The sequence below is a fragment of the Oncorhynchus keta genome, chromosome 35, assembly GCF_023373465.1.
Source record: "Oncorhynchus keta strain PuntledgeMale-10-30-2019 chromosome 35, Oket_V2, whole genome shotgun sequence".
In the NCBI taxonomy this organism is placed as follows: Eukaryota; Metazoa; Chordata; class Actinopteri; order Salmoniformes; family Salmonidae; genus Oncorhynchus; species Oncorhynchus keta.
In genome coordinates, this window is record NC_068455.1 from 11,096,652 (window position 1) to 11,124,378 (window position 27,727).

General features: G+C 41.3%; 2 protein-coding genes across 2 annotated transcripts in view; both read left to right on the plus strand.

Moving 5' to 3' along the window:
• The window catches only part of LOC118379038 (thyrotropin receptor-like), a 38,601-nt gene extending 36,761 nt beyond the window's left edge, over window positions 1–1,840 (plus strand). The window contains exon 12 of the mRNA XM_052496504.1: window positions 198–1,840. Within this exon, the coding sequence (XP_052352464.1) occupies window positions 198–452 (255 nt within the window). The 3' untranslated portion in view covers window positions 453–1,840. The remainder of the gene's footprint in view (window positions 1–197) is intronic.
• Window positions 546–27,727, plus strand: part of LOC127915630 (uncharacterized) — a 37,387-nt gene continuing 10,205 nt past the window's right edge. The window contains exons 1-4 of the mRNA XM_052495853.1: window positions 546–675; window positions 6,400–6,956; window positions 7,151–7,433; window positions 14,101–14,382. Of these exons, the coding sequence (XP_052351813.1) occupies window positions 597–675; window positions 6,400–6,956; window positions 7,151–7,433; window positions 14,101–14,382 (1,201 nt within the window). The 5' untranslated portion in view covers window positions 546–596. The remainder of the gene's footprint in view (window positions 676–6,399; window positions 6,957–7,150; window positions 7,434–14,100; window positions 14,383–27,727) is intronic.

The following is a 27,727-nucleotide window of genomic DNA, read 5'->3' on the forward strand; positions in this document are numbered from 1 at the left end:
CATCCATCCTCTCATCATCATCCATTCTCTCTTTACCATCATCCTCTGATCAACGTCATCCATCATCATCATCTATCCATTATCTCATTATCATCATCATCTCATCATTCATCCTCATCTTCATTATCAACTTAATAAATCTGCTCATCATCATCCTCATTTATTGACTCATCTTATTATCCCTCCATCTCTTCCAGGTGCTGCTGGTGCTATTTTACCCGTTGAACTCATGTGCCAACCCCTTCTTGTACGGTATCCTGACACGAGCCTTCCACGGGGACGTCCTGATTCTGCTGAGCCGCTTGGGGCTGTGTCAACGTCAGGCCCAGCTCTTCCGAGGAGCGCAGTTCGACGTGGGCAGCCCCGCTGGGGTCAAGAGGCGCCAAGGGGTCCCCCGTCTTGGAGCCCACATACCCCAGATCCTGGAGCTCCGCAAGAGGCAGAGACTGTAATGACACCAAGGAGCAGGTCATCGAACTGGAAGGTCCCAACGCGATGCCGAACACCAGGGAGAATTACAACCACAGCTGAGAGGCTGGATTTTGTTGGTTCTCCAGTTGAATGGTGGTTCCCGCACCTTTCGGACAGACAAAACCATGTATCAGGTCCCAATTAAGGGCTGGATTCAATCCATATTGCAGAAGTATCACGGAAGGTCTGCATTCAAATGTAAAGGTAATTTTTGTTTGAGCCGACATATGCAGCGTTTATAGTGAATGCAGTCTTTGTGAATGCAGGAACATTGCCTTTAAATTTCAATGTGTATCTTTCGCAATACGGATTGAATTGAGTCTTGATCCATGATCTAAGCTTGACTGGCCATTATGACCAACCAGGAATTGTAAATTGAGGAACTGGACATGGAATTTAAATGGCCCTTTTAATTTATATATTGTGTTGTTTTTAAATTCGTGTTGTATATTGCATTTCTGAGTTGACTAGAATGAGAACCAGCTAGAGGTGTGTAGTAGAGAAACAGCTAGAGGTGTGTAGTAGAGAACCAGCTAGAGGTGTGTAGTAGAGAACCAGCTAGAGGTGTGTAGTAGAGAACCAGCTAGAGGTGTGTAGTAGAGAACCAGCTAGAGGTGTGTAGTAGAGAACCAGCTTAGAGGTGTGTAGTAGAGAACCAGCTAGAGGTGTGTAGTAGAGAACCAGCTAGAGGTGTGTAGTAGAGAACCAGCTAGAGGTGTGTAGTAGAGAACCAGCTGGAGGTGTGTAGTAGAGAACCAGCTAGAGGTGTGTAGTAGAGAACCAGCTAGAGGTGTGTAGTAGAGAACCAGCTAGAGGTGTGTAGTAGAGAACCAGCTAGATGTGTGTAGTAGAGAACCAACTAGACGTGTGTAGTAGAGAACCAGCTAGACGTGTGTAGTAGAGAACCAGCTAGAGGTGAGTAGTAGAGAACCAGCGAGACGTGAGTAGTAGAGAACCAGCTAGACGTGTGTAGTAGAGAAACAGCTAGAGGTGAGTAGTAGAGAACCAGCTAGAGGTGAGTAGTAGAGAACCAGCTAGAGGTGAGTAGTAGAGAACCAGCTAGACATGTGTAGTAGAGAACCAGCTAGAGGTGAGTAGTAGAGAACCAGCGAGAGGTGTGTAGTAGAGAACCAGCTAGAGGTGAGTAGTAGAGAACCAGCTGGTATCCTCGGACTGTCTGAGTGTGTTAGATATATTGTTTTTGCAGAGGCTTTACAAGGGCTCTCTTAACACGTGGAATTTGAATTGTGTGCCCTCGTAATTTACATGGATGAAATTGACAGCAAAGCTATAGGCTTCTGTTGGGCTGAACCTGCGGAGTCCATGTATATGCTTTAGAACGTGTTAATTATAGCCCAGGCTTTCTTCACGTTTTTGTTTTGCAATTTTTGTCATGTTAAAAATTGGCCACTAGCAGGAGCCACCCTCAGTAATACTCACATACATTTATAACGGTCACTTTACTTAGATTTACATTTGAGAACAGACAGCTCTTAGAGGTGACTTAGTTCAGAGAACCAGCTGGTATCCTCGGACATGTCTGGCAGAGAAATGAAGATATATTTGTTTTTAGAGTCAGAGAAGGTCTTGTAGTGGAAGGGCTGGAAGCCAGTGGACACGTGGAATTTGAATTGTGAGAGAACTTGAGAAAGTTGAAAACCCAGGATTTGAATTGACAGCAAGCCATAGGCTTGCGTTAGTGCAGATGGGAGATGACAGGCTGAACCTGCGGAGTCCATGTATATGCTTTAGAATGTGTTAATTATAGCCCAGGCTTTCTTCACGTTTTTGTTTTGCAATTTTTGTCATGTTAAATGACATTGGCCACTATCAGGAGCCACCCTCAGTAATACTCCATACATTTATAACGGTCACTTTACTCTACATTTGTAGACATTTGTGCAGATGGAAGATGACAGGTGCCTGGATCAAGAGTGACTTACAGTTCCTGTGTGAGGTAAGATACTCTACGGATGTTGGGACAGCCACGAACCTGCAGTAGTGCAGATGAAGATGACAGGTTTTACGCCGCTTCCTGTGTGAGGTGGGGTTGTACTCCATGGATGTTGTAGAGCACGAACCTGCAGTAGTGCAGATGGGAGATGACAGGTGCCTGGATTAGGGACCTGGTCTGTGTGAGGTGGGGTTGTACTCTACGGATGTTGTAGAGCACGAACCTGCAGTAGTGCAGATGGGAGATGACAGGTGCCTGGATTAGGACCTGCGCCGAGTGTGAGGGGGGTTGAGGATGTTGTAGGCAACCTGCAGTAGTGCAGATGGGAGATGACAGGTGCCTGGAAAACGCCGCTTCCTGTGTGAGGGGGTTGTACTCTACGGATGTTGTAGAGCCCAGAACCTGCAGTAGTGCAGATGGGAGATGACAGGTGCCTGGATTAGGACCTGCGCCGCTTCCTGTGTGAGGTGGGGTTGTACTCTACGGATGTTGTAGAGCACGAACCTGCAGTAGTGCAGATGGGAGATGACAGGTGCCTGGATTAGGACCTGCGCCGCTTCCTGTGTGAGGTGGGGTTGTACTCTACGGATGTTGTAGAGCACGAACCTGCAGGAGGGAGTCACTGCTTTGATGTTTTACAGAGAACGACAGGGTGTTGTCCAGGGTCACGCCAAGGTTCTTTGCACTCTGGGAGGGCGACACTGGAGTTGTCAACCGGGATGGAGAGGTCTTCAATTTGTACCTTACATTTAGCATCATTTAGCATCATTCCTTTAACCTTTCTTTCCTCTGTCATGTCCTTGTCGTTGTTCCTGAGGGTCACTAGCATTAGTGGATTATATTAGGCTAACGTTGTGTAGTAATTTAGGATATGTAGCCCATTTTGAATCATTATGGAACTCAGACCACCACATAGCAGGTTATGGCAGCGTAGCCTAGTGGTTAGATCGTTGGACTAGTAACCGGAAGGTTGCGAGTTCAAGCCCCCGAGCTGACAAGGTACAAATCTGTCGTTCTGCCCCTGAACAGGCAGTTAACCCACTGTTCCCAGGCCGTCATTGAAAATAAGAATATGTTCTTAACTGACTTGCCTGGTTAAATAAAGGTAAAAAAAAAAAAAAACCTGGCACCTGGCTAACGGTTCACAACGGCTGGAAGGTTGCCATACAGTTCCATGATTGGTGGGAATTATGGTAGATTTATAGGACTATTGTTCAACCCCTATTTACATGTTTTATCATCCTTCCAATATTATATGGATTGAATTTGAATATGATAACTTTCAGGATGAATCAAACCACTGTATTTTTTATTCATCAATATATTTATTGCGTAAATGATCTCAAAACCAGTTTTATTTCATGAATCATACATACTATCCTGACCCTAAAATGACCCTAAATAATCAACAAAACCAGAGTTTCTACGGAGACGAATATGCATAGATGGCATTCTTTCATTGATCCCTATTTTCTGAACCCATTCTCCCCCAAAAATGTTGTGTGTATTGACAAAATTCAAATTAAAGTGTACACCGTATTTAAAGGGATGGCTTATAATAAATGTACTGAAATCCCTGCTGAATGAAAACTCCACGAGAAAATCTGTTGGGCACCAAGTGGGAGGGTTTTCAGCAGTTGAATTGCATTTATTCATCATGCAAAATGGAACCACGCCTGCAAAGCCTGTTATGTGCCTTCATAAGGTAAGTCTCAATACAAACTACTGAGAAGTGCGTAAGAAATCCCAATCAGGCCCAATCAGGCCCTTTATGAACACAGGTGAGAAAGTGAGGTTCAAAAATCTTCTATACAAGAGGGAGGTAATGTTGATTACCCTCACTGTGTAGCATGCATACATCTCCATTCAGTGTATAGTAAGTAATGCCGAACTTGGCTCACTCGTACCATATAGTATCACACTCAGATACACATATCAGCGGCGCCGTCTATTGGCTTGGCAACATCTCATAACGTCTTCCTTCACACAACAAATTAAGATAACTCCTCATAAACAGGAGAACTGGGGTTAGGCCCTTGCCAATGAAAACATTACACTGTTAACAAAAAAATATAACTGTGTTCTTATTTAAAGTACTTTCAATAAGCATCAACTTTAATATTAATGGCAAAGAAGGGGGTCGAGTGATAAATGGCAGATATGTGAGAGCAGAAATAATAAACTGGCTCTGCCCGATTACTAAAATGGCCACCCCGATCAGAACTACAGATCACAAAATGGCCGACTGCCAAAACTACAAGTCCCAGAAGCAATGGGGAACCCTTGTCGGTGGAGCCGACCCACAGATAAGGGTCAAGAAAAACCAGGGGGGACTGGGAGGATCTATGAACCATAGAGAAAGAGACAATAGAGATTGGCTGGATTTGCCGTTTATGAGTCACCTGTTGGCGTTTGGACCTTGTTCCATAAAGATTATTTTTATAGCCGAAATACCTCCGTTTGTTCTTCACGTTTGGTTGAGAAATCCACCGGAAACTGCGGTCATGACAACGCCAAAAAAATATTCCAAATTAGAGGCTGTAGTAGGCTGAGCTGTTCACACGTGTCAGGTGACAGCAGAGGAAGCTGGGATGTCTCCATGACCTGACATTTTATATGAAACATTTTTCCATCGTGGTCTCATTTGAGATTGCATTCTCCTGTTGGCTTTATCAGTGTGACGTCATATAGCTTGAGTGTAGCTTTGCTGGGTTGGAGAAGTGGATTGTCGTCTTGCATGACTCGCTGTACAGTAGGTCTCCATAGCTTATGGCATTCACTTTTGATCCTGTGTCTAGTTGACATTTAATTGTATGGCCGGGGTCATATGTCAATGGCTCATTACTGAGTGGAGCTGCCTTAAGGTTAATTTAAAAAAAAATGTTTTGCCTGAATGAACCTGTGAGATGTAACACGTTATTGTTCAACCTTAGATTGCATCTGTTTTTTGGTCATCTGACTCATTATCTTCCTCTACATCAGTGTTTCCCAAACTTTTTATAGTCCCGTACCCCTTCAAACATTCAACCTCCAGCTGCATACCCCCTCTAGCACCAGGGTCAGCGCACTCTCAAATGATGTTTTATGGGATCATTCTAAGCCTGCCTCACCCACACTATACGATACGTTTGTGTGAGTTTTTGAGTGTGAGTTTTTGTAACAACCCGGCTCGTGAGAAGTGACAAAGAGCTCTTATAGGGGCATAAATAATAATATAATAAGAATCAATCATTTAGCTCAACGTCTGGCCCATCTATCACTCCAGTGTTTAATTTGCTATATTCTACTTACTTCACCACTACAACCTATTTATTGCCTTCCTTCCCTCCCTTACCTTACCTCATTTGCACACACTGTATATAGACTTTTTCTACTGTATTATTGACTGTATGTTTGTTTTTTCCATGTGTAACTCTGTGTTGTTGTAAGTGTCAAACTACTTTGCTTTATCTTGGCCAGGTCTGCTCAAACCTTCTCCAACCTATCTCCTGATTCTGCCTCCTCAACCCTCCTCTCCTCCCTTTCTGCATCCTTTGACTCTCTATGTCCCCTATCCTCCAGGCCGGCTCGGTCCTCCCCTCCCGCTCCGTGGCTCGACGACTCATTGCGAGCTCACAGAACAGGGCTCCGGGCAGCCGAGCGGAAATGGATGAAAACTCGCCTCCCTGCGGACCTGGCATCCTTTCACTCCCTCCTCTCTACATTTTCCTCCTCTGTCTCTGCTGCTAAAGCCACTTTCTACCACTCTAAATTCCAAGCATCTGCCTCTAACCCTAGGAAGCTCTTTGCCACCTTCTCCTCCCTCCTGAATCCTCCTCCCCCTCCCCCCTCCTCCTCTCTGCAGATGACTTCGTCAACCATTTTGAAAAGAAGGTCGATGACATCCGATCCTCGTTTGCTAAGTCAAACGACACCGCTGGTTCTGCTCACACTGCCCTACCCTGTGCTCTGACCTCTTTCTCCCCTCTCTCCAGATGAAATCTCGCGTCTTGTGACGGCCGGCCGCCCAACAACCTGCCCGCTCGACCCTATCCCCTCCTCTCTTCTCCAGACCATTTCCGGAGACCTTCTCCCTTACCTCACCTCGCTCATCAAGTCATCCCTGACCGCTGGCTACGTCCCTTCCGTCTTCAAGAGAGCGAGAGTTGCACCCCTTCTGAAAAAACCTACACTCGATCCCTCCGATGTCAATAACTACAGACCAGTATCCCTTCTTTCTTTTATCTCCAAAACTCTTGAACGTGCCGTCCTTGGCCAGCTCTCCCTCTATCTCTCTCAGAATGACCTTCTTGATCCAAATCAGTCAGGTTTCAAGACTAGTCATTCAACTGAGACTGCTCTTCTCTGTATCACGGAGGCGCTCCGCACTGCTAAAGCTAACTCTCTCTCCTCTGCTCTCATCCTTCTAGACCTATCGGCTGCCTTCGATACTGTGAACCATCAGATCCTCCTCTCCACCCTCTCCGAGTTGGGCATCTCCGGCGCGGCCCACGCTTGGATTGCGTCCTACCTGACAGGTCGCTCCTACCAGGTGGCGTGGCGAGAATCTGTCTCCTCACCACGCGCTCTCACCACTGGTGTCCCCCAGGGCTCTGTTCTAGGCCCTCTCCTATTCTCGCTATACACCAAGTCACTTGGCTCTGTCATAACCTCACATGGTCTCTCCTATCATTGCTATGCAGACGACACACAATTAATCTTCTCCTTTCCCCTTCTGATGACCAGGTGGCGAATCGCATCTCTGCATGTCTGGCAGATATATCAGTGTGGATGACGGATCACCACCTCAAGCTGAACCTCGGCAAGACGGAGCTGCTCTTCCTCCCGGGGAAGGACTGCCCGTTCCATGATCTCGCCATCACGGTTGACAACTCCATTGTGTCCTCCTCCCAGAGCGCTAAGAACCTTGGCGTGATCCTGGACAACGCCCTGTCGTTCTCAACTAACATCAAGGCGGTGGCCCGTTCCTGTAGGTTCATGCTCTACAACATCCGCAGAGTACGACCCTGCCTCACACAGGAAGTGGCGCAGGTCCTAATCCAGGCACTTGTCATCTCCCGTCTGGATTACTGCAACTCGCTGTTGGCTGGGCTCCCTGCCTGTGCCATTAAACCCCTACAACTCATCCAGAACGCCGCAGCCCGTCTGGTGTTCAACCTTCCCAAGTTCTCTCACGTCACCCCGCTCCTCCGCTCTCTCCACTGGCTTCCAGTTGAAGCTCGCATCCGCTACAAGACCATGGTGCTTGCCTACGGAGCTGTGAGGGGAACGGCACCTCAGTACCTCCAGGCTCTGATCAGGCCCTACACCCAAACAAGGGCACTGCGTTCATCCACCTCTGGCCTGCTCGCCTCCCTACCACTGAGGAAGTACAGTTCCCGCTCAGCCCAGTCAAAACTGTTCGCTGCTCTGGCCCCCCAATGGTGGAACAAACTCCCTCACGACGCCAGGACAGCGGAGTCAATCACCACCTTCCGGAGACACCTGAAACCCCACCTCTTTAAGGAATACCTAGGGTAGGATAAAGTAATCCTTCTCACCCCCCCCCCCTTAAAACATTTAGATGCACTATTGTAAAGTAACAACATGCTAACCTCTCGCCCTTTCCAATAACAAGAGGTTAGGATCTTTCACCCTCTAACTTTATCACGCATGATTATTCTGGATTTATTCTGGATTATCAGTAATCATAGTAGCATCCAAAATTAATGTAGTATTTAGAACCATTATATACGTATTTACAATAAAAGTGCCTTCAAAATGACACAATACATTTACCATGCATTTATATTGGGCACAAAATTATCTGAAACCACCAAAACGAACTGTGTATGCATTCAAAACGTTTGTAGTCGCAAGTTGAATGAAGTCATTGTGTGCAAGGAATATGGGATCAAATAAACGTTTGACTATTGTATTTATAAGAATATTTAGGGTTGTCAATCATTTTGACCATATTTTTTGAGAAAAAAATGTATTACCTGTGAAACAACATATCTTTTTATCTGAAGCAATTATATTAGTATAAAAAATATATATAATTTCCCTCATGAATTTGAACAAACAATATAGATCAGTATTATTGTCACGACTTCTGCCAAAGTCGTTGCCTCTCCTTGTTCGGGCGGTGCTCGGCGTTCGACGTCACCGGTCTTCGAGCCATCATTGATCCTTTTTTCATTTTCCATTGGTTTTGTCTTGTCTTCCCACACACCTGTTTTCAATCCCATTCATTACCTGTTGTGTATTTAACCCTCTGTTTCCCTTCATGTCTTTGTCAGAGATTGATTTGTTGTCAGTGTAGTGTTATTGTTTGTATAGGTGCGCGTCGGGTCTTCGTACCCATGTTTTGTTTGTTTGTACATTTATTGTTATGGAGCATACTCGTGGAACTTTATTAAAAGACTCCATATTTACACTCCATTTGACTCTCCTGCGCCTGACTTCCCTGCCACCTATTACACCTATGCATGACAATTATTGCTCATCTTTATTAAGGGTGTCAATAGTTGTGAATAATTTCAGATAACACTGTATATTAATACACAGCACCCACTAGTGTAGAGTTCAACAATCTGAAAAAGCAAACATAAATACAGTATATATAGTTAGTTGATTTTTCCAGTTTGAAGTATCAACACATTCATCGGATATGCTGTACCTCTTCAGCGGTTTTGAGTTCTCCAGTTGGGTCTGTGGAAAGGAACAGATTATATCTTCATTGTAATAATATAATAATAATAATAATAATAATATAATAATAATAATAATAATAATATATATAATAATAATAATGTTGCATGGGGGGGATTATTTTTGGAACAATTTACAGAGTTGTCTGAAATGAGATGTTCAGTCCCCCTCGGTCAGTTCAGAGTAGTGATCAGAGACCTCTATGTTGATAAATGTGTCTGTTTTTCTTAATATATGTTGTATATGTTTGATGGATTTATGCAGGGCTCTTCTATAAAAGAGATCCTAGTCTCAGTATTAATTCCCAGTCAAAATAAATGTTGAATAAACAAATAAAATGTACAGGATGCAACTACTAATATAAACAGTTGCAAATGACAAAACACAAAACCTTGTTACCATGACAGACTGAACCAATGTCTCTGAAAACATCTCTTCAGGGTACAAGTGCACAAAAGCAGAGCACAATCAATTATAGTACCTATAAGGAAATGGTCATGAAGAACAGAAATTCCATAGATTTACCAGACTGCATCAGTTACTGTGGTTGTTTCATTTATGTTGAAGTTTTTGTAAAACCATTGAAATGTACTTCGCTTATACAACAGGCTTTTGTTAGGAAATTGATCTTCGAGGTCTCAAAAGAGTGGAAAAGTTGAAATAAAAGGATTACAAATGCTCAATTTATACATCATTCTCTGGACTCATTTCCATTCAGATCAAATCAAATGTATTTATATAGCCCTTCTTACATCAGCTGATATCTCAAAGTGCTATGAGGAACCAAGCTATGAGGGGTGGCCAGTCCTCTTCAGGCTGTGCCAGATAGAGATTATAACAGAACATGGCCAAGATGTTCATATGTTCATAAATGACCAGTATAGTGAAATAATAATAATCAGAGTAGTTATCGAGGGTGCAACAAGTCAGCACCTCAGGAGTAAATGTCAGTTGGCTTTTCATAGCCGATCATTAAGAGTATCTCTACCGCTCCTGCTGTCTCTAGAGAGTTGAAAACAGCAGGTCTGGGACAGGTAGCATGTCCGGTGAACAGGTCAGGGTTCCACAGCCACCGGCAGAACAGTTGAAAATGGAGCAGCATCACGGCCAGGTGGACTTGGGACAGCAAGGAGTCATCAAGCCAGGTAGTCCTGAGGCATGGAACGAGGGCACAGGTCCTCAGAGAGAGAGAATTTGAGAGACCATACATAAATTCACACAGGACACCGGATAAGACAGGAGAAGTACTCCAGACTGACCCTAGCCCCCGATACATAAACTACTGCAGCATAAATACTGGAGGCTGAGACAGGAGGGGTCAGGAGACACTGTGGCCCCATCCGATTATTCCCCCAGACAGGGCCAAACAGGCAGGATACAACCCCATCCACTTTGCCAAAGCACAGCCCCCACACCACTTACCATCCTGAGACTTACCATCCTGAGACAAGGCCGAGTATAGCTAACAAAGACCTCCGCCATGGCACAACCCAAGGGGGGGGGGGGCACCAACCCAGACAGGAAGATCACGTCAGTGACTCAACCCACTCAAGTGACGCCCCCCTCCTAGGGATGGCATGGAAGAGCACCAGTAAGCCAGTTACTCAGCCCCTGTAATAGGGTTAGAGGCAGAGAATCCCAGTGGAGAGAGGGGAACTGGCCAGGCAGAGACAGCAAGTGTGGTTCGTTGCTCCAGAGCCTTTCCGTTCACCTTCACACTCCTGTGCCAGAGTACACTCAATCATATGACCCACTGAAGAGAGGAGTCTTCAGTAAAGACTTAAAGGTTGAGAGCGAGTCTGCATCTCTCACATGGGTGGGCAGACCATTCCATAAAAATTGAGCTCTATAGGAGAAAGCCCTGCATCTAGCTGTTTGCTTAGAAATTCTAGGGACAATTAGGAGGCCTGCGTCTTGTGACCGTAGCGTACGTGTAAGTATGTACGACAGGACCAAATCAGAAAGATAGAACTTGGCTTCACCAAGTTTCATTGAAATGTAGAGCTGTGTGTCATCTGCATAGCAGTGAAAGTTAACATTATGTTTTCAAATGACATCCCCAAGAGGTAAAATATATAATGAAAACAATAGTGGTCCTAAAATGGAACCTTGAGGAACACCGAAATTTACAGTTGATTTGTAAAAGGACAAACCATTCACAGAGACAAACTGATATCTGTCCGACAGACAAGATCTAAACCTGGCCAGAACTTGTCCATGTAGACCAATTTGGGTTTCCAATCTCTCCAAAAGAATGTGGTGACCGATGGTATCAAAAGCAGCACTAAGATCTAGGAACACGAGGACAGAGGAAGAGCCTCGGTCTGACACCATTAAAAGGTAATTTACCACCTTCACAAGTGCCGTCTCAGTGCTGTGATGGGGTCTAAAAACAGACTGAATCATTTCGTATACATTGTTTGTCTTCAGGAAGGCAGTGAGTTGCTGCGCAACAGCTTTTTCCTAAAAAATTGAGAGGAATGGAAGATTCGATATAGGCCGATACTTTTAATTTATTTTCTGGGTCAAGGTTTGGCTTTTTCAAGAGAGGCTTTATTACTGCCACTTTTAGTGAGTTTGGTACACATCCGGTGGATAGAGAGACGTTTATTATGTTCAACATAGGAGGGCCAAGCACAGGAATCAGCTCTTTCAGTAGTTTAGTCGGAATAGTATGCAGTTTGAAGGTTTAGAGGCCATGATTATTTTCATCATTGTGTCAAGAGATATTGTACTAAAACACTTGAGTGTCTCTCTTGATCCTAGGTCCTGGCAGAGTTGTCCAGACTAAGGACAACTGAGCTTTGAAGGAATACGCAGATTTAAAGAGGAGTCCGTAATTTGCTTTCCAATGATCATGATCTTTTCCTCAAAGAAGTTCATGAATTTCTTACTGCTAAAGTGAAAGCCAACCTCTCTTGGGGAATGCTGCTTTTTAGTTAGCTTTGCGACAGTATCAAAAATACATTTTGGATGGTTCTTATTTTCTTCAGTTAAGTTGGAAAAATAAGATGATCGAGCAGCAGTGAGATCTCTTTGATACTGCACAGAACTGTCTTTCCAAGCTAGTCGGAAGACTTCCAGTTTGGTGTGGCGCCATTTCCGTTCCAATTTTCTGGAAGCTTGCTTCAGAGCTCGGGTATTTTCTGTAAACCAGGGAGCTAGTTTCTTATGACAAATGTTTTTAGTTTTTAGGGGTGCAACTGCATCTAGGGTATTACGCATGGTTAAATTGAGTTCCTCAGTTAGGTGGTTAACAGATTTTTGTCCTCTGACGTCTTTGGGTTGGCAGAGGGAGTCTGGAAGGGCAACAAGGAATCTTTGGGTTGTCTGAAAATTTATAGCACAACTTTTGATGCTCCTTGGTTGGGGTCTGAGCAGATTATTTGTTGCGATTGCAAACGTAATAAAATTGTGGTCCGATAGTCCAGGACTATGAGGAAAAACATTAACAGTATATAATAATACATGTTTTGTCGTAACAAGAACACATTGCGCCAACCTAAACAGCAAATCCCCTTATCGATACATTTGTTGAGTTTGATGTATTGCGCTGTTGATAAGGATTTTGGAAACTTTAGAGTGTTTTCTATCCTAAACTGTCAATTATATGCATATTCTAGCATCTGGTCCTGAGAAATAGGATCACCTTAAGATTTTGGTGATCTTTCCACCGAGGTAGGTTACAGTATCTTTTTCAGAGATGTTACAATCTGCTGGATAGACAGCTCCCTTCAGAACATTCATCTCACATTTGGAAAGATTTAATACCAAACCCGAGATTATGGAGTACTGCTTCACAATATCCAATGCTAATCTAGTTTGTGACACATTTTTCCCCAAAAAAAGTGAGATGTCATGCCTTCAAATTGACTTTGATGAACTAATGAGCATAAGATTTGAGATACTAACAAAAATATAAAAGGTGAGATTGGACAACCTTGTCGTAATTCCTTTGTAAATGTTCAACCTTGAGGATGATCCATGACTGAGTTTGATACAGCAATTGCCATCATTATACAGAGTTTTAATAGCATCAAAAATGACCAAACTTCAAATGCTAAAGACAATCAAAGATGAAACTGTGACTTACTGAATCAAAAGCTTTCTGAAAATCCCCAAATAAGATAACAGTGAAGTTATCCAATAGATCACAATACTCAACCAAGTCTAGTAACATCAGCCTCAGATTTCTAGATGTATGACTCCCTTTGATAAACCCATTAACCCATTTCACCATGATTATTAATGAGAGAATCAGAACATCAGAGTCCCAGAAATAGAAGAGTTCTAACAGAATGCAAAACATTTCAAAACATGCACATTCTGTGCTGAGAATGTTTGTGTCCCTTAGCAACCAAACCATCCTTGGATCCTTGATAGGTGCAATCTCACTGCAGAAACAGAGAGCTGCATCCTAGAGCCACCTGGAACTTGTACAGAAGCTCCATCCAATGACACTTCATAAGAGTAAGTAGAAAAGTCAAACTAAACCAACTATATGTTTCTAAACAATGACAACAAAGTCAGAGATTTATTGTGTTCTAGTGACTATCCACTAACGTTACCCAAAACCTTTGAAAACTAGTATGGGCCACTGATACAACCAATAACAAAGAAAAATGTCTGTTAGTTTAAATGCAGTTTTGGTAGGAAAGAATGTCTGTTAGTTTAAATGCAGTTTTGGTAAGCAAGAATGTCTGTTAGTTTAAATGCAGTTTTGGTTGGAAAAAATGTCTGTTAGTTTAAATGCAGTTTTGGTAAGCAAGAATGTCTGTTAGTTTAAATGCAGTTTTGGTTGGAAAGAATGTCTGTTAGTTTAAATGCAGTTTTGGTAGGAAAGAATGTCATCCATAAACAACCAAAAAGGCAATTCTGTGAGTTTAACATTGGTTGTATAGAGTATGTATACAGCCAATCTTTTGAGATATCTATCAATGATCAAATACCCTGATCCTTAAAACTCTCTCCTCTCCCTCCAGGTGGGTATGTGTGGTACATCGGCTACTTCTCGGCCCTGATGGTGTGTGTGTTGGTGCTGACTGTGTCATGCGTGTTAGTGCACCGCTTCAGAGACCAGCAGAGAGAACGACAAACACACTTCTGGGTGGCTGCCATCGAACAGGGCGCCGTTACCCAGCATCCTCTACTGCACTGGATAGATGTCAACCGTCACCTGTCTCTGTCTGTCATTGTCAAGGGAGATGCCAGAGGGAAACAGGAGGAAGATAGAGAAGAGGGGGAAGAGGGAAAGAAAGAGGAAGGTAGCGATAAAGACCGAGGACAAAGAAGAGTGAAAAGAGAGAGGGGTGAGGGGAGGAGGAGGAGGAGGAGGAGGAGGAGGAGGAGGAGAAAGATGTGAGTGAGATCGAGAAAGGTTGCAATAGAGACAAAGGAGAGGAAAGAGTGAACAGAGAGAGGGAAGAGGACGTTGGTGTTGAGATGACTGAGATGACGACGGAGGAGAGGAAAGTGATGGAGAGAGAAGAGAGGGATGTTAGGGAAGAAGAAGAAGAGAAACAGGAGGTGATAATCAAGTCATCATGATACGGAGAACCTGTGACGAAAGCCTGTGCACTTCTAATAAATGTTATTTTTGCAAGTATACACAGTGAGTGGTAGTCCCTTTAACAATATACAGCACAATGCTAGTGAGTGATAGTGGTAGTCCCTATAACAATATACAGCACAATGCTAGTGAGTGATAGTGGTAGTCCCTTTAACAATATACAGCACAATGCTAGTGAGTGACAGTGGTAGTCCCTTTAACAATATACAGCACAATGCTAGTGAGTGACAGTGGTAGTCCCTATAACAATATATAACACAATGCTAGTGAGTGATAGTGGTAGTCCCTATAACAATATACAGCACAATGCTAGTGAGTGATAGTGATAGTCCCTATAACAATATACAACACAATGCTAGTGAGTGATAGTGGTAGTCCCTTTAACAATATACAGCACAATGCTAGTGAGTGACAGTGGTAGTCCCTTTAACAATATACAGCACAATGCTAGTGAGTGACAGTGGTAGTCCCTATAACAATATATAACACAATGCTAGTGAGTGATAGTGGTAGTCCCTATAACAATATACAGCACAATGCTAGTGAGTGATAGTGATAGTCCCTATAACAATATACAACACAATGCTAGTGAGTGATAGTGATAGTTCCTATAACAATATACAGCACAATGCTAGTGAGTGATAGTGATAGTCCCTATAACAATATACAACACAATGCTAGTGAGTGATAGTGGTAGTCCCTATAACAATATATAACACAATGCTAGTGAGTGACAGTGGTAGTCCCTATAACAATATACAACACAATGCTAGTGAGTGACAGTGGTAGTCCCTATAACAATATACAGCACAATGCTAGTGAGTGATAGTGATAGTCCCTATAACAATATACAACACAATGCTAGTGAGTGACAGTGGTAGTCCCTATAACAATATACAACACAATGCTAGTGAGTGATAGTGATAGTCCCTATAACAATATACAACACAATGCTAGTGAGTGACAGTGGTAGTCCCTATAACAATATACAACACAATGCTAGTGAGTGACAGTGGTAGTCCCTATAACAATATACAGCACAATGCTAGTGAGTGATAGTGGTAGTCCCTATAACAATATACAACACAATGCTAGTGAGTGATAGTGGTAGTCCCTATAACAATCAATATACAACACAATGCTAGTGAGTGATAGTGGTAGTCCCTATAACAATATACAGCACAATGCTAGTGAGTGACAGTGGTTGTCCCTTTAACAATATACAGCACAATGCTAGTGAGTGATAGTGATAGTCCCTATAACAATATACAGCACAATGCTAGTGAGTGACAGTGGTAGTCCCTTTAACAATATACAGCACAATGCTAGTGAGTGACAGTGGTAGTCCCTATAACAATATACAGCACAATGCTAGTGAGTGATAGTGATAGTCCCTATAACAATCAATATACAACACAATGCTAGTGAGTGATAGTGGTAGTCCCTATAACAATATACAGCACAATGCTAGTGAGTGACAGTGGTAGTCCCTTTAACAATATACAGCACAATGCTAGTGAGTGACAGTGGTAGTCCCTTTACCAATATACAGCACAATGCTAGTGAGTGACAGTGGTAGTCCCTATAACAATATACAGCACAATGCTAGTAAGTGACAGTGGTAGTCCCTTTACCAATATACAGCACAATGCTAGTGAGTGATAGTGATAGTCCCTTTACCAATATACAGCACAATGCTAGTGAGTGACAGTGGTAGTCCCTTTACCAATATACAACACAATGCTAGTGAGTGATAGTGATAGTCCCTTTACCAATATACAGCACAATGCTAGTGAGTGACAGTGGTAGTCCCTTTACCAATATACAGCACAATGCTAGTGAATGACAGTGGTAGTCCCTATAACAATATACAGCACAATGCTAGTGAGTGACAGTGGTAGTCCCTTTACCAATATACAACACAATGCTAGTGAGTGATAGTGATAGTCCCTTTACCAATATACAGCACAATGCTAGTGAGTGAGAGTGGTAGTCCCTTTACCAATATACAACACAATGCTAGTGAGTGATAGTGATAGTCCCTATAACAATATACAACACAATGCTAGTGAGTGACAGTGATAGTCCCTATAACAATATACAGCACAATGCTAGTGAGTGACAGTGGTAGTCCCTTTAACAATATACAACACAATGCTAGTGAGTGATGGTGGTAGTCCCTATAACAATATACAACACAATGCTAGTGAGTGATAGTGGTAGTCCGTATAACAATATACAACACAATGCTAGTGAGTGACAGTGGTAGTCCCTATAACAATATACAACACAATGCTAGTGAGTGACAGTGGTAGTCCCTATAACAATATAGAACACAATGCTAGTGAGTGACAGTGGTAGTCCCTATAACAATATACAACACAATGCTAGTGAGTGACAGTGGTAGTCCCTATAACAATATACAACACAATGCTAGTGAGTGACAGTGGTAGTCCCTTTACCAATATACAACACAATGCTAGTGAGTGATAGTGATAGTCCCTATAACAATATACAACACAATGCTAGTGAGTGATAGTGGTAGTCCCTTTAACAATATACAGCACAATGCTAGTGAGTGATAGTGGTAGTCCCTATAACAATATACAGCACAATGCTAGTGAGTGATAGTGGTAGTCCCTTTAACAATATACAGCACAATGCTAGTGAGTGACAGTGGTAGTCCCTTTAACAATATACAGCACAATGCTAGTGAGTGACAGTGGTAGTCCCTATAACAATATATAACACAATGCTAGTGAGTGATAGTGGTAGTCCCTATAACAATATACAGCACAATGCTAGTGAGTGATAGTGATAGTCCCTATAACAATATACAACACAATGCTAGTGAGTGATAGTGGTAGTCCCTTTAACAATATACAGCACAATGCTAGTGAGTGACAGTGGTAGTCCCTTTAACAATATACAGCACAATGCTAGTGAGTGACAGTGGTAGTCCCTATAACAATATATAACACAATGCTAGTGAGTGATAGTGGTAGTCCCTATAACAATATACAGCACAATGCTAGTGAGTGATAGTGATAGTCCCTATAACAATATACAACACAATGCTAGTGAGTGATAGTGATAGTTCCTATAACAATATACAGCACAATGCTAGTGAGTGATAGTGATAGTCCCTATAACAATATACAACACAATGCTAGTGAGTGATAGTGGTAGTCCCTATAACAATATATAACACAATGCTAGTGAGTGACAGTGGTAGTCCCTATAACAATATACAACACAATGCTAGTGAGTGACAGTGGTAGTCCCTATAACAATATACAGCACAATGCTAGTGAGTGATAGTGATAGTCCCTATAACAATATACAACACAATGCTAGTGAGTGACAGTGGTAGTCCCTATAACAATATACAACACAATGCTAGTGAGTGATAGTGATAGTCCCTATAACAATATACAACACAATGCTAGTGAGTGACAGTGGTAGTCCCTATAACAATATACAACACAATGCTAGTGAGTGACAGTGGTAGTCCCTATAACAATATACAGCACAATGCTAGTGAGTGATAGTGGTAGTCCCTATAACAATATACAACACAATGCTAGTGAGTGATAGTGGTAGTCCCTATAACAATCAATATACAACACAATGCTAGTGAGTGATAGTGGTAGTCCCTATAACAATATACAGCACAATGCTAGTGAGTGACAGTGGTTGTCCCTTTAACAATATACAGCACAATGCTAGTGAGTGATAGTGATTGTCCCTATAACAATATACAGCACAATGCTAGTGAGTGACAGTGGTAGTCCCTTTAACAATATACAGCACAATGCTAGTGAGTGACAGTGGTAGTCCCTATAACAATATACAGCACAATGCTAGTGAGTGATAGTGATAGTCCCTATAACAATCAATATACAACACAATGCTAGTGAGTGATAGTGGTAGTCCCTATAACAATATACAGCACAATGCTAGTGAGTGACAGTGGTAGTCCCTTTAACAATATACAGCACAATGCTAGTGAGTGACAGTGGTAGTCCCTTTACCAATATACAGCACAATGCTAGTGAGTGACAGTGGTAGTCCCTATAACAATATACAGCACAATGCTAGTAAGTGACAGTGGTAGTCCCTTTACCAATATACAGCACAATGCTAGTGAGTGATAGTGATAGTCCCTTTACCAATATACAGCACAATGCTAGTGAGTGACAGTGGTAGTCCCTTTACCAATATACAACACAATGCTAGTGAGTGATAGTGATAGTCCCTTTACCAATATACAGCACAATGCTAGTGAGTGACAGTGGTAGTCCCTTTACCAATATACAGCACAATGCTAGTGAATGACAGTGGTAGTCCCTATAACAATATACAGCACAATGCTAGTGAGTGACAGTGGTAGTCCCTTTACCAATATACAACACAATGCTAGTGAGTGATAGTGATAGTCCCTTTACCAATATACAGCACAATGCTAGTGAGTGAGAGTGGTAGTCCCTTTACCAATATACAACACAATGCTAGTGAGTGATAGTGATAGTCCCTATAACAATATACAACACAATGCTAGTGAGTGACAGTGATAGTCCCTATAACAATATACAGCACAATGCTAGTGAGTGACAGTGGTAGTCCCTTTAACAATATACAACACAATGCTAGTGAGTGATGGTGGTAGTCCCTATAACAATATACAACACAATGCTAGTGAGTGATAGTGGTAGTCCGTATAACAATATACAACACAATGCTAGTGAGTGACAGTGGTAGTCCCTATAACAATATACAGCACAATGCTAGTGAGTGACAGTGGTAGTCCCTTTACCAATATACAACACAATGCTAGTGAGTGATAGTGATAGTCCCTATAACAATATACAACACAATGCTAGTGAGTGATAGTGGTAGTCCCTATAACAATATACAACACAATGCTAGTGAGTGATAGTGGTAGTCCCTATAACAATATACAGCACAATGCTAGTGAGTGATAGTGGTAGTCCCTATAACAATACACAACACAATGCTAGTGAGTGATAGTCCCTATAACAATATACAACACAATGCTAGTGAGTGATAGTGGTAGTCCCTATAACAATATACAGCACAATGCTAGTGAGTGATAGTGGTAGTCCCTATAACAATACACAACACAATGCTAGTGAGTGATAGTCCCTATAACAATATACAACACAATGCTAGTGAGTGATAGTGGTAGTCCCTATAACAATACACAACACAATGCTAGTGAGTGATAGTGGTAGTCCCTATAACAATACACAACACAATGCTAGTGAGTGATAGTCCCTATAACAATATACAACACAATGCTAGTGAGTGATAGTGATAGTCCCTATAACAATATATAACACAATGCTAGTGAGTGATAGTGGTAGTCCCTATAACAATATACAACACAATGCTAGTGAGTGACAGTGGTAGTCCCTATAACAATATATAACACAATGCTAGTGAGTGATAGTGATAGTCCCTTTACAATATACAGCACAATGCTAGTGAGTGATAGTGATAGTCCCTATAACAATATACAACACAATGCTAGTGAGTGATAGTGGTAGTCCCTATAACAATATACAGCACAATGCTAGTGAGTGATAGTGGTAGTCCCTATAACAATACACAACACAATGCTAGTGAGTGATAGTCCCTATAACAATATACAACACAATGCTAGTGAGTGATAGTGGTAGTCCCTATAACAATATACAGCACAATGCTAGTGAGTGATAGTGGTAGTCCCTATAACAATACACAACACAATGCTAGTGAGTGATAGTCCCTATAACAATATACAACACAATGCTAGTGAGTGATAGTGGTAGTCCCTTTACCAATATATAACACAATGCTAGTGAGTGATAGTGATAGTCCCTATAACAATATACAACACAATGCTAGTGAGTGATAGTGGTAGTCCCTATAACAATATACAGCACAATGCTAGTGAGTGATAGTGGTAGTCCCTATAACAATACACAACACAATGCTAGTGAGTGATAGTCCCTATAACAATATACAACACAATGCTAGTGAGTGATAGTGGTAGTCCCTATAACAATACACAACACAATGCTAGTGAGTGATAGTCCCTATAACAATATACAACACAATGCTAGTGAGTGATAGTGATAGTCCCTATAACAATATATAACACAATGCTAGTGAGTGATAGTGGTAGTCCCTATAACAATATACAACACAATGCTAGTGAGTGACAGTGGTAGTCCCTATAACAATATATAACACAATGCTAGTGAGTGACAGTGGTAGTCCCTATAACAATATACAGCACAATGCTAGTAAGTGACAGTGGTAGTCCCTTTACCAATATACAGCACAATGCTAGTGAGTGATAGTGATAGTCCCTTTACCAATATACAGCACAATGCTAGTGAGTGACAGTGGTAGTCCCTTTACCAATATACAACACAATGCTAGTGAGTGATAGTGATAGTCCCTTTACCAATATACAGCACAATGCTAGTGAGTGACAGTGGTAGTCCCTTTAACAATATACAGCACAATGCTAGTGAGTGACAGTGGTAGTCCCTATAACAATATACAGCACAATGCTAGTGAGTGATAGTGATAGTCCCTATAACAATCAATATACAACACAATGCTAGTGAGTGATAGTGGTAGTCCCTATAACAATATACAGCACAATGCTAGTGAGTGACAGTGGTAGTCCCTTTAACAATATACAGCACAATGCTAGTGAGTGACAGTGGTAGTCCCTTTACCAATATACAGCACAATGCTAGTGAGTGACAGTGGTAGTCCCTATAACAATATACAGCACAATGCTAGTAAGTGACAGTGGTAGTCCCTTTACCAATATACAGCACAATGCTAGTGAGTGATAGTGATAGTCCCTTTACCAATATACAGCACAATGCTAGTGAGTGACAGTGGTAGTCCCTTTACCAATATACAACACAATGCTAGTGAGTGATAGTGATAGTCCCTTTACCAATATACAGCACAATGCTAGTGAGTGACAGTGGTAGTCCCTTTACCAATATACAGCACAATGCTAGTGAATGACAGTGGTAGTCCCTATAACAATATACAGCACAATGCTAGTGAGTGACAGTGGTAGTCCCTTTACAATATACAACACAATGCTAGTGAGTGATAGTGATAGTCCCTTTACCAATATACAGCACAATGCTAGTGAGTGAGAGTGGTAGTCCCTTTACAATATACAACACAATGCTAGTGAGTGATAGTGATAGTCCCTATAACAATATACAACACAATGCTAGTGAGTGACAGTGATAGTCCCTATAACAATATACAGCACAATGCTAGTGAGTGACAGTGGTAGTCCCTTTAACAATATACAACACAATGCTAGTGAGTGATGGTGGTAGTCCCTATAACAATATACAACACAATGCTAGTGAGTGATAGTGGTAGTCCGTATAACAATATACAACACAATGCTAGTGAGTGACAGTGGTAGTCCCTATAACAATATACAGCACAATGCTAGTGAGTGACAGTGGTAGTCCCTTTACCAATATACAACACAATGCTAGTGAGTGATAGTGATAGTCCCTATAACAATATACAACACAATGCTAGTGAGTGATAGTGGTAGTCCCTATAACAATATACAACACAATGCTAGTGAGTGATAGTGGTAGTCCCTATAACAATATACAGCACAATGCTAGTGAGTGATAGTGGTAGTCCCTATAACAATACACAACACAATGCTAGTGAGTGATAGTCCCTATAACAATATACAACACAATGCTAGTGAGTGATAGTGGTAGTCCCTATAACAATATACAGCACAATGCTAGTGAGTGATAGTGGTAGTCCCTATAACAATACACAACACAATGCTAGTGAGTGATAGTCCCTATAACAATATACAACACAATGCTAGTGAGTGATAGTGGTAGTCCCTATAACAATACACAACACAATGCTAGTGAGTGATAGTGGTAGTCCCTATAACAATACACAACACAATGCTAGTGAGTGATAGTCCCTATAACAATATACAACACAATGCTAGTGAGTGATAGTGATAGTCCCTATAACAATATATAACACAATGCTAGTGAGTGATAGTGGTAGTCCCTATAACAATATACAACACAATGCTAGTGAGTGACAGTGGTAGTCCCTATAACAATATATAACACAATGCTAGTGAGTGATAGTGATAGTCCCTTTACCAATATACAGCACAATGCTAGTGAGTGATAGTGATAGTCCCTATAACAATATACAACACAATGCTAGTGAGTGATAGTGGTAGTCCCTATAACAATATACAGCACAATGCTAGTGAGTGATAGTGGTAGTCCCTATAACAATACACAACACAATGCTAGTGAGTGATAGTCCCTATAACAATATACAACACAATGCTAGTGAGTGATAGTGGTAGTCCCTATAACAATATACAGCACAATGCTAGTGAGTGATAGTGGTAGTCCCTATAACAATACACAACACAATGCTAGTGAGTGATAGTCCCTATAACAATATACAACACAATGCTAGTGAGTGATAGTGGTAGTCCCTTTACCAATATATAACACAATGCTAGTGAGTGATAGTGATAGTCCCTATAACAATATACAACACAATGCTAGTGAGTGATAGTGGTAGTCCCTATAACAATATACAGCACAATGCTAGTGAGTGATAGTGGTAGTCCCTATAACAATACACAACACAATGCTAGTGAGTGATAGTCCCTATAACAATATACAACACAATGCTAGTGAGTGATAGTGGTAGTCCCTATAACAATACACAACACAATGCTAGTGAGTGATAGTCCCTATAACAATATACAACACAATGCTAGTGAGTGATAGTGATAGTCCCTATAACAATATATAACACAATGCTAGTGAGTGATAGTGGTAGTCCCTATAACAATATACAACACAATGCTAGTGAGTGACAGTGGTAGTCCCTATAACAATATATAACACAATGCTAGTGAGTGATAGTGATAGTCCCTTTACCAATATACAGCACAATGCTAGTGAGTGACAGTGGTAGTCCCTATAACAATATATAACACAATGCTAGTGAGTGATAGTGATAGTCCCTATAACAATATACAACACAATGCTAGTGAGTGATAGTGGTAGTCCCTATAACAATATATAACACAATGCTAGTGAGTGACAGTGGTAGTCCCTATAACAATACACAACACAATGCTAGTGAGTGACAGTGGTAGTCCCTATAACAATATATAACACAATGCTAGTGAGTGACAGTGGTAGTCCCTATAACAATATACAACACAATGCTAGTGAGTGACAGTGGTAGTCCCTATAACAATATACAGCACAATGCTAGTGAGTGACAGTGGTAGTCCCTATAACAATATACAGCACAATGCTAGTGAGTGATAGTGATAGTCCCTATAACAATATACAACACAATGCTAGTGAGTGATAGTGGTAGTCCCTATAACAATATACAGCACAATGCTAGTGAGTGACAGTGGTAGTCCCTTTACCAATATACAGCACAATGCTAGTGAGTGACAGTGGTAGTCCCTTTACCAATATACAGCACAATGCTAGTGAGTGACAGTGGTAGTCCCTTTACCAATATACAGCACAATGCTAGTGAGTGACAGTGGTAGTCCCTTTACCAATATACAGCACAATGCTAGTGAGTGACAGTGGTAGTCCCTTTACCAATATACAGCACAATGCTAGTGAGTGACAGTGGTAGTCCCTATAACAATATATAACACAATGCTAGTGAGTGACAGTGATAGTCCCTATAACAATATACAACACAATGCTAGTGAGTGATAGTGATAGTCCCTTTAACAATATACAACACAATGCTAGTGAGTGATAGTGGTAGTCCCTTTAACAATATACAACACAATGCTAGTGAGTGATAGTGATAGTCCCTATAACAATATACAGCACAATGCTAGTGAGAGATAGTGGTAGTCCCTATAACAATATACAACACAATGCTAGTGAGTGATAGTGATAGTCCCTATAACAATATACAACACAATGCTAGTGAGTGATAGTGGTAGTCCCTATAACAATATACAACACAATGCTAGTGAGTGATAGTGATAGTCCCTATAACAATACACAACACAATGCTAGTGAGTGATGGTGGTAGTCCCTATAACAATATACAACACAATGCTAGTGAGTGATGGTGGTAGTCCCTATAACAATATACAGATAGTGAGTGATAGTGATAGTCCCTATAACAATATACAGATAGTGAGTGATAGTGATAGTCCCTATAACAATACACAACACAATGCTAGTGAGTGATGGTGGTAGTCCCTATAACAATATACAGATAGTGAGTGATAGTGATAGTCCCTATAACAATATACAGATAGTGAGTGATAGTGATAGTCCCTATAACAATATACAACACAATGCTAGTGAGTGATGGTGGTAGTCCCTATAACAATATACAGATAGTGAGTGATAGTGATAGTCCCTATAACAATATACAACACAATGCTAGTGAGTGACAGTGGTAGTCCCTTTAACAATATACAACACAATGCTAGTGAGTGATGGTGGTAGTCCCTTTAACAATATACAACACAATGCTAGTGAGTGATAGTGATAGTCCCTATAACAATATACAACACAATGCTAGTGAGTGACAGTGGTAGTCCCTTTAACAATATACAACACAATGCTAGTGAGTGATAGTGGTAGTCCCTATAACAATATACAGCACAATGCTAGTGAGTGATAGTGGTAGTCCCTATAACAATACACAACACAATGCTAGTGAGTGATAGTGGTAGTCCCTATAACAATATATAACACAATGCTAGTGAGTGACAGTGGTAGTCCCTATAACAATACACAACACAATGCTAGTGAGTGATAGTGGTAGTCCCTATAACAATACACAACACAATGCTAGTGAGTGACAGTGGTAGTCCCTATAACAATATATAACACAATGCTAGTGAGTGACAGTGGTAGTCCCTATAACAATATACAACACAATGCTAGTGAGTGACAGTGGTAGTCCCTATAACAATATACAGCACAATGCTAGTGAGTGACAGTGGTAGTCCCTATAACAATATACAGCACAATGCTAGTGAGTGATAGTGATAGTCCCTATAACAATATACAACACAATGCTAGTGAGTGATAGTGGTAGTCCCTATAACAATATACAGCACAATGCTAGTGAGTGACAGTGGTAGTCCCTTTACCAATATACAGCACAATGCTAGTGAGTGACAGTGGTAGTCCCTTTACCAATATACAGCACAATGCTAGTGAGTGACAGTGGTAGTCCCTTTACCAATATACAGCACAATGCTAGTGAGTGACAGTGGTAGTCCCTTTACCAATATACAGCACAATGCTAGTGAGTGACAGTGGTAGTCCCTTTACCAATATACAGCACAATGCTAGTGAGTGACAGTGGTAGTCCCTATAACAATATACAACACAATGCTAGTGAGTGATGGTGGTAGTCCCTATAACAATATACAGATAGTGAGTGATAGTGATAGTCCCTATAACAATATACAGATAGTGAGTGATAGTGATAGTCCCTATAACAATACACAACACAATGCTAGTGAGTGATGGTGGTAGTCCCTATAACAATATACAGATAGTGAGTGATAGTGATAGTCCCTATAACAATATACAGATAGTGAGTGATAGTGATAGTCCCTATAACAATATACAACACAATGCTAGTGAGTGATGGTGGTAGTCCCTATAACAATATACAGATAGTGAGTGATAGTGATAGTCCCTATAACAATATACAACACAATGCTAGTGAGTGACAGTGGTAGTCCCTTTAACAATATACAACACAATGCTAGTGAGTGATGGTGGTAGTCCCTTTAACAATATACAACACAATGCTAGTGAGTGATAGTGATAGTCCCTATAACAATATACAACACAATGCTAGTGAGTGACAGTGGTAGTCCCTTTAACAATATACAACACAATGCTAGTGAGTGATAGTGGTAGTCCCTATAACAATATACAGCACAATGCTAGTGAGTGATAGTGGTAGTCCCTATAACAATACACAACACAATGCTAGTGAGTGATAGTGGTAGTCCCTATAACAATATATAACACAATGCTAGTGAGTGACAGTGGTAGTCCCTATAACAATACACAACACAATGCTAGTGAGTGATAGTGGTAGTCCCTATAACAATACACAACACAATGCTAGTGAGTGACAGTGGTAGTCCCTATAACAATATATAACACAATGCTAGTGAGTGACAGTGGTAGTCCCTATAACAATATACAACACAATGCTAGTGAGTGACAGTGGTAGTCCCTATAACAATATACAGCACAATGCTAGTGAGTGACAGTGGTAGTCCCTATAACAATATACAGCACAATGCTAGTGAGTGATAGTGATAGTCCCTATAACAATATACAACACAATGCTAGTGAGTGATAGTGGTAGTCCCTATAACAATATACAGCACAATGCTAGTGAGTGACAGTGGTAGTCCCTTTACCAATATACAGCACAATGCTAGTGAGTGACAGTGGTAGTCCCTTTACCAATATACAGCACAATGCTAGTGAGTGACAGTGGTAGTCCCTTTACCAATATACAGCACAATGCTAGTGAGTGACAGTGGTAGTCCCTTTACCAATATACAGCACAATGCTAGTGAGTGACAGTGGTAGTCCCTTTACCAATATACAGCACAATGCTAGTGAGTGACAGTGGTAGTCCCTATAACAATATATAACACAATGCTAGTGAGTGACAGTGATAGTCCCTATAACAATATACAACACAATGCTAGTGAGTGATAGTGATAGTCCCTTTAACAATATACAACACAATGCTAGTGAGTGATAGTGGTAGTCCCTTTAACAATATACAACACAATGCTAGTGAGTGATAGTGATAGTCCCTATAACAATATACAGCACAATGCTAGTGAGAGATAGTGGTAGTCCCTATAACAATATACAACACAATGCTAGTGAGTGATAGTGATAGTCCCTATAACAATA